We start from the raw sequence: 11,726 nt of genomic DNA, 5'->3' as shown, positions 1-11,726 counted from the left end.
CCTGCTCAGCACCATCCCCTGCTCAGCACCATCCCCTGCTCAGCACCGATGCCTCCGCAGGCGCCGCATTGGGGCCCAGGGACACAGCTGGACTTCCCTCACAGAGCAACTGCCCACGGCCCACGGGTAATTACTGGAAGTGAAACCAGAGTGACATGACCGGTGAAAACTGGTGTGTAAAGAAATTAATACGAATTGCTCTGTAAGGTTAAATAAAGATTGAGCGCCTCGTCCTAAGTCATTTCAGCTCAGAACAGAGGTCTCTGTTTTAACAGGGTGGAAGAGAAATGTCTGTAAAAAACATAACTGAAACAAGCCCAAGAAGTGATTTTTTTTTTCTGGGTGTACAGAAGCACCTGTAAGTCACATGCAACATGACAGCTCCCCAGTGCCTTGTTCAAATGTGAATTAAAACATGGAGAGTGTCCTGAAGAGTTCAAGCCTACCTGACCTAACATCACTCTATCAATTCCTCTGCTGAAATAGGGCCCTTGTGCACCAAGTGTGTTATTTCTGTGTCAGCAAAACTGTCACGTGTGTTGGCAAACGGATAGTGATGAGGCTGGCATTTGTAGCTGATGTTCCTTGAAACCAATTGGAATGGTCACCCCTAAAATGTCAGTTGTGTCTTAACACACATTAACCAGGACACACAGACTTGTTCAGGGCAATAGTTGTCCCTCGCATTGTATCACAACCTGCAAGCAAGTGCATCTTCCCAAAAGTCAAGTCTTTACGCTCCCAGAGACACAAAACCTTGAATAAATATTCTCCAGCTCTCAGTTCAAAGCCAATGTGCCAGTCCAGACTGTGCCAGCCAAAAAATTCATTTTAAGTAGTACCAGCTGCAATAAAACCAGGCTCTTTTGTCAAACCTGCCCCTTGCCCTGGCACGTACACCCTGCACAAATGAAGTGCACACCTGGGCACGCTCCTGCAGCATGAGCAAGGTGGGATATGCAGAAAGGGCAAAGATACAATCACAGCTGCAACAACTGCCAAGTGGGAAACACCAGCCCAGCCCCAGGAGGTGGCTTTCAGCCCCCCATGCCATGCTGAACCATCCCACTGGCCCCACGGTGACCTTCCCAGGGCGTTTTATCACACACTATTCCCAAGCAGCCTGGCTAATCTGTAAATGGCTGCCTGTGCAGTCACTCGCCTGCTGCAGCTTGCAGAGAGGAAAAGAAAGCCAAGTGCCATCTTTCTGGAATTCTGAAGGAGCACAGATCGGGGTGGACAGGCTGGAGGCTGTCCAAGAGCCCTGTCTGGTCCCAGTCTGGCAGATGGCAACTGTGCCGTCACCTTTCGCTTCCATCCCAGCGAGGTTCATCTCGATGTAGCTGAGACGTATCCATAGCTCCGATAAGCTGAACCAAAATAAACCCTCGTGAAATAAATGTGTCCACCCATGTGTGTTTACTCTGCCTGACGTCAACTGACATTCCCTCCACTAAACCTGGTGCCATCGAAGCGTGGGTGAAGATGACAAGCCCAGAGCTCTCGGGGGAAGAGGGGGGGGGGCCTCCCTAAAATCCCATCGCCACAGCGATGTGCAGAAGAGGACGCCCGGGGAAGGGGGGGCTCCACATGCCGCCAGCCCACCCTGACCCTGGATCAGGGCGCTCTCCCAGCCGGTTCAATGGCACCACTGTGCTGCCCGGGGCCGGAGCGGGGCTCGCAGCGCCGGTGGCACAGGGACGGGCTCGGCGGATGGCTCCGCTCTTTGTGTGCGTGTCTGCACCAGGGTGACCCAGTAAACAGCTGAAGCAGAGAAAATGCAGGAACAATCCAGCGCGGGGAGGCAGCGAGGGGCTGCCGGTGAAAGGACGGGAGGAATAAATGCGAGGCTTTGTTCTCCGGTCGTGCCCCCCGCGCCCAGCTCCCACCCCGGCCAGGATGACGTAGGATTTCTCCATTTGCTGCCGGCCGTGTGGAGATCCAGGCTCAGCCTGGCTCGTCCCAGCCTCCTCCTGACACCCGCAGCCCCAGTGTGTCCCAGCACATCCCAGCTGCGGGAGTCAGGACATCCCCTTCGCTCCAGGGAAGGGTTGGGAGAGATTCTCCCCTTGCATGGTACCCTGCTAGTTGTTCCCTTCCCTCGGGCGCCTGTGGGAAGCTGGAAGGGAGAGAAGCAGTTTTGCTTTGTAATCATGAAAATCTCACCTTGAGAGCATTACTTAAATAAGTGTCAACGAGGCAGGAGGTGCTAAGTGAGCAGGCACAGGACAGGTGTCAACAAGCCGACACCTGGGGGGTCTGCAATCAGGATGCTCAGGCAACTCCGTGTGATTTCCACAGCTGAAGCAACTGAGAATTTAAGATTAACTGGCACCTTTAGGGAGAAATTAACTGGGAAAAAAAAAATAAAAATCCAGCTGTTGTCAAGTGCCTGAGCACACACACGCCAGGAGCCCCAGCAGGGAGGTCCTGCCCTGAGTGCTGGGTGTGCCAGATCCTGTGGCACAAGGAATGTGAGCGCCCTGGCAGCTGGGCTGATGGGATGAATTCCCTCTCCAGACCCTCAGCCCTGCACTGGAGGTGAGGGCTCAGCCCTGGACCATGTTGGAGCATCAGCCAGGGCAGGACCAGCAGGCAGCCAGCCCTCCCTCAGGTGTCAGCCAAACCCTGGGGGTGCAGGGAGGCAGCTTCACACAGGGTTGCTCCACTTTCCCACCTACTCTGACTCAGCACAGACTTTTGGGACCGTGTTTTCTCCCACCACTAAGACATAGCCCTTGTCCAGAGACAGCTGATGAAGACAAACCAGTGCCTGCAGCAGCCCATCTGTGCCTGCTCAGGGACCCTGGGTATCGGGATTTCAACCTGGCACTGGGTCATCCAGGCATTTGCAGGCAAACATTCCCTCACACTCTTTCACAGGAGCTAAAACACCACATGGGTGAGCCTGTTCCTCCTGGCCATGGCACTCTGGTGAGCCAGTACAGGCATGCTCCCACCCCGACTCGTCTGTTCCTGCCACCCTGCCCTGTTCATCCTCTGGGATTACCAGCCACAGGTGAGCATCCCTGCAGTTCATTCTCTCATTTAATAAACTGATTTTGGGGAACACATCCTGGAATACCCAAAAAGCTGAAGTGCACAACGACCATGGGGCAGCACTGATACAAAGAGGGTAGAGGTGCCCACCTTCCTTTCCTTTGACGGTGCCTGGATAAGAGAGGTCAAGCCTCCAACAGCCCCAATCCTCCCAGAGCTGAGGAACACGCTAACATCCATGGGAATGAGGGTTGGGAGAGATGGAGTTTGTGGAATACCCACCCCCCAAGAAGCACCTCGGGGAATAAGTGTTTGTTATGACACTGGTATGAGCCATAGCTACGCTCTGAGTCACCCCAGAGCTCCGAGGGAGGGACCAGCCAGGCCTGTCCTGGTGCCAGCTCTCGCTGTTGCAACCGGGACTGAATCGAGCAAACCACATTGTCTGAAAACCCAGTAATGCCAGTGCCAGTCACCAGCAACGGGCACCGCCAACGCATTGCTCAGCAGGAGCATCTGACCAGCAGAACTGCAGCTGGGACCAAATGCCCATTAAAAATATCATCAAAAGCCAACAAACAGCAACATTTGAAGAAAAGCTGGGCTGCTTAAAGATGAAAACCCAACCCGAGCGTTGGCCTTGCTCTGAACGGCCCGCGGTGATCGCTGGGGTCGCAGCATGGGAGGACTGGGGGTGACACCATCAGCTCCAGCTCACACCTCCCACATCCTCCAGCTCCTGCTGCTCCACTGCACGGAGCCAGACCTCACCGGCAGCAGGCCACCAGCTGAGCCTTTCAGACAGGTGTCTGAGCAAAATCTCTGCAGTTTTGGCCTAAATTGGATGATGAGGTCCTGAATCCCCCAACCACACAAAGGTGTGCGTGCTCCAGCATCCTTATTCACTTCCCAGGGCTGAGCTTTCACCCTGCCAGTCCCAGGCAACGTGCTTTGCTTTGCCCAGCTTGGCTGAATGATGGTTTCCTGAAGTTCCTTCCAGCTCTAAGAGGCAAACCCAAAGCAAACACATCATTTCACAGAGGAACACGCTGGCTGGAGCAGGGAGCCTGGGGCAGGCTCTCGGCTTGCGAGTCTCCATGGAGACCCAACCACTGCAAAGAGCAGGGAAAGGGTGCGTGGTTTTGCTCCATCACATGAAAAGAAGTTCTGGTAAGACGGGTAGTGAGGCCTTTGAAAAGCAGGTTTCCACACAAGCCCTGGGCTCAGCTGCTGTTTGCTGAAGTGTGGTAAGCAGAGGGCAAAGCCACTCTAAAAATAATGCCTCAGCATTCCAGATGAAGTTGCCTCTGATGAGTTTCCTCTCCAATCTGCCCTGTTTGCAAGTTGGACCAACTTTTTTTCCTCCCCTGTCAGCTCTGAGGACTCAGCTGGTGCCTGGCAGCCAGAGCCACCTCCATCCTGTCTCTGGGGGTCACCAGGCAGCTGAGCCCACCGGCACCCAGCACCCCACGTGTGGAGCAGGAAAACGCCCTTTCCCGTCCCAGCATGTTTCTGACAGCAGGGCTCATGGAAATACCAACTGTGTAATGAAAACAAACCCGCTGCTGCAGAGCTAAGCAAGTGAAACAGGCCACACCATGTGCCCCTGCGTGTGCTTAATCTCCACTGGCATTTAGCTGTCACATAACTTCTGACCCTCAGGTAGAGAGAACTTGGCATTATCTAACATGGAAGTGCTGCCCTACAAGAACCTGTGCCAACAGAGCCCCGGGAATGCAACCAAAAACTGGAGAGATGATTTGCATAACGTCACAAAAACAAACCAAACAAAATCAGGTGGAGAGGGACAGAGGGTTTGGGTGCTGCAGAGTCACCACTTCACTGCACCGAAGGAGACAACTGTTTGCTCACTGCAGCCCACGCAACCACATGGCCCAGGCTGAGAATTAGGAAAGGACCTTCCTGACACCTCTGGGAGAGCTGTTCCCAGGTGTTAAAGAGAACAAAAGTCCTCCTGCAAACTCCAGATGACCCCTGAGCACAGCTACCCCTGTGCCAGCCTGTGAGCTCAGAGCAGCCCTCACACCTCTGCCCCTCTGCAATCCCCTCCCCGTGACTCCCTTCAGACGGCCAACCTGCAAGCCTGGGGAGCAGCTGGGATTACTGGGATTAGTGCTCCATGCCAGAGCTCCCTTCCCCTAAGACTCAGGAGCAAAGTCCAAATGCATCTTTATTGAGCCAGGAGGGCTGGGGCTGCTGCAATGGGCAGGTGAGTCCCTACATGGGGAATGAGGCAAACTGACAACTCAAGTATCCAAACATGGAGAATGAGACAACTGAAGTATCCAAACATCAAAGTCCTTCCTTTGCTGCTAGGTTTCCCAGGCAGGCACATGCTGCAGCCAGAGGCTGCCACACAGTTTCAGAGTGATGCTTAACATGTCTCCCCTCCTAAGAGCCCTCGTGCCAGCCCCACCTTTCAGCCTACAGGTGCTTCTCTCTGCAGAACAGAGAGGTCCCACAGACCCCTGGAGCAAAGGCACACATTTGGGAACAGCCAAGGATGCTGCCCTGGGATCTAACCCAGCGCTACTCACACTAACAGCACGGGATGAACGCATCGATCTGGGGAAGGTATGAGTCCTACAACTCAAACTCTTTCTCCCCAAGGCCTGAGAAATGTTTCAAACCCCAAAAACCCCCCTCACCAAGACCCCACAGGTGCTGTCCCACCAAAGCAATGCACAAACTCCTACCAGCCACGAGCTGTGCCGGAGCCCCCCGGGCCCCCCGCCAGCAGCTCAGCCAGCTTTGTATCCAAATCCTGCTCCTTAGCAACCACATTTTTTTCCCCCCTCTTGCTGAGTCCGTGGGAGATGAAGAAATATTTGAGAACTGAAACAGCCCTGCTGCAAGGATATATTTAAATAAAAGGAACATGCCCGCTTGAAAGCCGGTCATTAGGCAGCTCTGGAGATAACAGCCTTAGAGAAAGTGTGAGCAGGGGATACCCAGCCTTTAAATGTGGTTTAGAGTGACCTAAATAAGCTCTCTGTTCCTTCAGTTACACATCCCTGGGGGGCACAGTGGATGGCAATTAGAGAGCTCAGAAGGGTGATGGAGGAGCCGAGCCGCTGGTGGTGAAGCCCTTCCTACAGCCAGACCGACCACGGTGGCCCTAAAAGCAGGTCATGCTCTGGCCCTAATTGTAGGGTGGTCACAGCCAGCCCAGCTCCCAAACAGTGGTGGGTTCCAGCTGAGCAAGACCCATCCCTGCAGGCATGGCCAGCCTGATGCTCCTTTTGCTCATCACACCCCAAAGCCAGGCACAGGGAAGCAGGGAAATACCCCAAGACTGCATTTAGTTGCTCTTGCCTGTTGATCCCACCCTAATAGCTATGAAACAGAGGGCTGGAGTGGAGCAATAGGTTGATCTGGGGGGGCTTGAAGCACCCTGAGCTGCAGCACAGGACCTCCTGCCTCCCCCACTGCAGGGAGCCCTGGGAGCAATTCCAATGCACAGGAGTGGCCTGGGGAGGGTGTGGGGGGTGTCCCATTCAGCCTGAGAATAAACAAAGATTTCAGTTTCCAGGGCTGCCAGTCTGGGACTAAATCCACTAAAACCTCAGCGAGATCCCAGTGTGGGGATTCCCAGCCCTATGGAAACATGGCATGGCAGCCTCTGAGTAACACAATTCTTACACAAACACATTTAGAAGCTTCTCTCCAACTTCTCTCCAACCATATCAAATAATAACAAAAAAATCCCTCCCACCTCTGTTATTCCCACTGTGCATCAGCCACCAACAACCAGCATCTCAGTCTGCTCCCAGCCTCACCTCCAACTCCAAACCTTCCTGGAAGTGAGCCAGAAGGTAGGTCCCCATCCAAGAAATACCAACAGATGATGTTCATCAGGCAAATTGCAAGGGACATATCAGGTTGTGCCTGGGGGAGGAGAACAGGCTGGGAGAAAAGGATCTTATTCCAAAGGCACCATAGGAAGCTAAAAGAAAATGGCTTTTAAGAGATATCTTCGCCCCTCCCTCCCAGCTATAAAGAACAAGCACTGACCTCCAAGGCATTTGGGCTGAGCCATTCAAGTTTTCAAGGATGCATTTAGCAGCTGAAAATCTAATTGTTCAGAAAACAAACAGAGCCAGAACAGCAAGGACACGAGCTTTTTTTATAAGCGTCAGCCCAGCCTTGTCTAGAGGCTCAGCAACATCAGCTTCATGAAAGTTTCAGTCTGTGTCATCTGCAGTGGTGTTTAGGGCACGCCTGGCCAGCAGGACCAGGAGAAGGGCCACAAAATTCGCTTTGTGGCTCCTGCTGGACAGGAAGGATTGACACTCACTGCTGATTTGGGATGGACTGGAACTGGAAAGGTCAAAACAAAAGGTCTGAAAAGCTGCTCTGTCAATCAGAGCAGTTGAGACAGTTTAAATTTTCCATCCCCTGTGGTTAAAATCACGGCAAGAACACTTGGCTCAGGTGGTCAGGAAGCCTCCAAGTGATGCCTGGTGATCGATACCGTTGCCGTGGGATACAGGCAAAGTCTTCCCTGCTGACATCCACAGGCGCTCAGCAAGGAGCAGAGAACGAGATCCACATTCCCTGCAACCTGCCCAGCAGCTTTCCAGGGATCCTCTATTCCCTGTGGGACCAGACTGTCCACCCATGAGTTGGCACAGCTCTGCCGAAACCAGCTCTGTCCCAGTGCTGAGAACACGGGGAGCCCGGGGAGCTCAGATCCCTCTGGCAGAGGCGGCAGCATCAGGCTCCCACTGCGGACCCGGGGCCACCATCGGGGCTGGGCAAAAACACTGATGGTCTCTGGAGGTTTTCCTGTTCAAATAATCTGCCTTCTCCTCTCAGCATGCATCCTGCAGAGTAACTCTACCCGAGGATCACAACCATGCCAAGCTCCTGCCACCACAGTTGTCACAACGCTGACACTTTTTTCCTTTCCCCAGTTGTGACCTGAACACGCTGGAGGTTTATCAGCTCTCTGAGCATCCCAAAGCTGCTCGGGAGGCCATGGGTCACCATACACCCCTCTGGGATGCCTCTTTTTTTGCCATCACTTGCAAATGGATGGTACAGAGAAAGGAGGAATTTGTCTGCAAGCTGTTCAGGGCCGGGAGGAAAGCCTGAGCCATCAGATGCTGGGACTGTGATCTGACCATTACACAGCACAGATCATGTACAGCCCAGAACAGAAATCTGGGCAAAGACAACTTCAGAGCAGGTCTGGCTGGCAGTCCTGTCTCTGTGCCATGCTCGGGTGAGCAGGGGTTTGCTCAGTGCCAGTGGGGGCCAAGCAAAGCCTCCCTCAGCCCTGGTCACTTTTCCTTCACAGCCCCCAAGACGATGCCAAACCCTCTCCTGACCTCCAGAGCCTCCTCCAGCCGGGATGCACAGGGGCTTGCTGGGGTGTGTGGGGGCTGCATGTGCCAGGCAGGCTCTCCCCTGGGATGAGAGGAGCAGCACACGCTGCATCACCCCCTCTTTTCCTCCCCCCTCCTCTTGCTCTCCCTGCCAAAAGCGCGGCCCCTCAGCCTCCCGGAGCGCCGCGGGCCGGCGAGGCTGGACTTCCTGCCAGGCATAACACGAACCAGATGATGTTCTCCAAACGATGTCAGTACGCCCACCCCCAGGAGAGAGCAGCAGGGAGGGGAGGGGGGGGGGGAAATAAGCTGGATGGAGCTTTCCTGAACTCTCGGCAGAGCTGATGAGCCGCTGCCACCAGGCCAGAGGTGAACCGATACAGCCGGAGCCTGAGGTCATCCCTTCCTGCCCGTGGCTGACCACGACTTCCCATCACAGGTTATGGGGTAGATTGTTTGGCACTGCGAGAAGGAGCCATTGCCCCTCAAAACACTGGCTGCCCTTGGCAGATATCTGCACAGTAACTAAAGAGGCTTTAGTGGTGATTCCCCCCCCTCCACCACCCCCATTCCAGTGGGAAGCATCCAGAACAGCACATCTGCAGCTGGCTCTAAATCCCAGCAACGCCAGACTTGCTGACCCTTGCTGATATTAACCCCTGCACCACCAGCACACAGGGCTGGGACTTCTGGATGCCAAAACCTTCCTCCAGCTGAGCCTCTCCTGACACACTGTTTGCTCCCCATCAGTGACACTCCCATCACACCGATGACGATCATCCATTACTAAGATAAAAGGCCCAGCTCTGACTCAGATTATTTTGGGTGCCTTTGCATACAACTGCCATCCATAAACCACCTGGGCCTCACGGGGACCATTCTGACTTTGAACAACCCGAGGTCGAATTCAAACAAGCAAAAATATTCTACATCCTCCAGGAAAGTCTTCCCAGTGCCCGTAACCTTCCCACAGGACACTTTTGTGGTTTGGACAAGCCTGAAGGCTTTTACAAGCAGCTCAGATCTGAGCAGCCTCCTGCCGCCAAAGACTCAAATAAAATATTAAAAGCCCCCAGTTTTAACCATCTGCCCCTTTCCCTGGGTGGCTGGAGGGAGAGTGTCTGGTTTCTCCCAGCAGAGCCCGGCAGCTGCCTGCCAGTCTAGGGCACAGGGACTCACCACAAAAAAAGCTAAGCAGGAGCATCCCTTTATTCAGTAAAATGAAACACCCAAAAGTAGCTAAAGGGGCCTACAAGAAGTCCAGAGAGGGAGTTTAGAAAGGACATGTAATGATAGGACAGGGAAAATAGCTTTAAGATGAAGGAGGGTAGATTTAGATTAGATATTAGGAAAAAATTCTTCCCTGTGAGGGTGGTGGGGCCCTTTCCCATGTTTCCAGAGAAGCTGTGGTTGCCCCATCCCTGGAAGTGTCCGAGGTCAGCTTGGATGGGGCTCAGAGCAACCTGGTATAGTGGAAGGTTTCTCTGCCCATGGCAGGGGGTTGAAAAGAGATGATCTTTAAGGTCCCTCCCAACCCAAACCACTCTGTGATTCTACGAAACAGAATTCTGTGAAACATCCTACGTGTAACAGGCTGCCTACAACGAATTCCCTCACCAAACTCCGGGCCAGCTCTGCCAGCAAGGCAGAGAACCCCAAACTACAGAGGGGAGTGCACCAGGGCCCGCTTCGCCGCGGGCTGAGCCCCCCTCCCCCCCCCCCCCCCCCGCCTCCCGCAAACTCCCAGCAGCAGCGACGCCCCATCTCCACCCGCATCCCGCACTCACCTCCAGCGGGGGCAGGTCGGGGTCGAGCTGCGTGAAGCTGTGCAGCACCACGGGGCTGCTCTCGCCGGCCACCTCCAGCCTGACGCCGCCCCAGAGGCTCCGCGCCCGCCGGCAGCCCTCGAACATCCTCTCCGTGCCGGCGGGGCCATGGTGCTGCGGGGCGCGGCGGCGGCTCACCATGGGCAGCTCCACCGCATCCCCGGCCCCGCGCCCCGCCGCCGGCCCCGCCAGACCCCCGGGCTGCCCGGGGAGCCGCAGCGGGGAGCTGGAGGGGAATGCCCGGGGCAGCCGGGGGGTGTCCGGAGGCGGCGGGCGGGGAGAGCCGCGGCGGTGCGGTGCGGTGCCGTGCGGGAGCTCCCGCAGCAGCGGGGCAGGCGCCGGGAGCCCGCAGCCGCCCCCGCGCCGAGCCAGCGGGCTGATGTCACGGCGGGGCCGGCGAGGCTGTAAACCAGGCACTGGATTTCCTCCCGCAGCCTCCGCCCGCCCCGGGGGCCGGCCCGGCTCGGCTCGGCCCCCGCGGGGAGGGGGGACGGGGAAACGGGAGGCGTGAAAACCCCCGAGGCCACAAAAAGGGGCGGCGGGAGCGGGGCTGATGCTCGGGGGGATGCGTGGGCGGTGCTGGCCGGAGGAAACACCGGGGTGTTAACGGGGGTGGGACGGAGCGAAGTCACACAGGTGACAGCGGCCCTGGAGGAGGATCTTTGTGTCACCAAGCGCTCGTAAAGCACCTGGGGTTCACGCGCCACCACCCAAAGAAAAAAAGTACTAAATGCAAGCGCATGAATATTTAAGAGCACGTGTTTTCATCCGAACAGACAAGTTTTATCTCAGCCCATGAGCTCGGCCCCCCGCCAGCAGCGCTCAGAGTGCTGCCCAGCCCTTCGCTGGCCACAGCTGGGCTTTGTGGGGTGACACGGTCACAGCCCCGCGGGGGCGGCAGGACAGGCAGGCAGTGTCCCCCGGGAGATGAAGGGATGTGACCGAGGCCCCGCAGCGAGTCGGTGCCAGGAGCAGGGTCTGACCCCTTCCCCGTGCCAGGCCCCCCAAGCACCAGGGCACCTGAGCTCAGGCCAGCAGGGACTCAGGGAAAGCAAAACAGGCCTGGGGGACAGCGAGGCTGCAGATCCCACTTTAGAGAACCCCCGAGCCTCCGAGATGATGCTGAACCCCTGCGACATAATTTTGTTTTCAGACGCGAAGAGAAACGAGGAAAACTGTTTGTCATTCATCACCCCCCTGCGCCGAGCACAGCGTGCTCCTGCCCTCCCCTGCTCTTCCCCTTCCCTCCTCACTCGCTGCCGAGAAACTGCATCACAGGGTCCGGGCAGTCGCTGCTGACACCGCCAAAACCCGGACTTTTATGCCTCAGCTCCCTCCACAGCTGAAATAACATCAGCCTCCCAGGGCCTTCCAGCCCTGCGGCTTTATTTCCAATGAGAACATGGAGCCAAGGCTCACACGTCCAGCTCTTCCCAGGGCACCCGCAGCTCCTGCCCAGGCAGGAAAGGATTAACAAAGCTGCCAGGGATGTGACAGGCTTCAAACTGGAAAGTTTACCAGGCAGGAAGATGAGCCAGGACAACACGGG

General features: G+C 55.9%; 1 protein-coding gene across 5 annotated transcripts in view; it reads right to left on the bottom strand.

The window, feature by feature from the left end:
- Positions 1-11,726, bottom strand: part of RALGDS (ral guanine nucleotide dissociation stimulator) — a 58,887-nt gene that overhangs the window by 15,096 nt on the left and 32,065 nt on the right. For 3 of the 5 annotated variants that reach the window (XM_027650117.1, XM_027650118.1, XM_027650119.1), the window contains exon 1: positions 10,139-10,333. The exons of the other annotated variants lie outside the window; for them this stretch is intronic. In XM_027650117.1, the coding sequence (XP_027505918.1) occupies positions 10,139-10,318 (180 nt within the window). In that variant the 5' untranslated portion in view covers positions 10,319-10,333. Of the gene's footprint in view, positions 1-10,138; positions 10,334-11,726 lie in introns of those variants that run through there. 5 annotated transcript variants of the gene reach the window in all.

The sequence above is a fragment of the Corapipo altera genome, unplaced genomic scaffold (genome assembly GCF_003945725.1).
Source record: "Corapipo altera isolate COAL_440 unplaced genomic scaffold, ASM394572v1 268, whole genome shotgun sequence".
NCBI classification, from domain to species: Eukaryota; Metazoa; Chordata; class Aves; order Passeriformes; family Pipridae; genus Corapipo; species Corapipo altera.
This window is presented reverse-complemented; position numbering and strand designations above follow the sequence as displayed.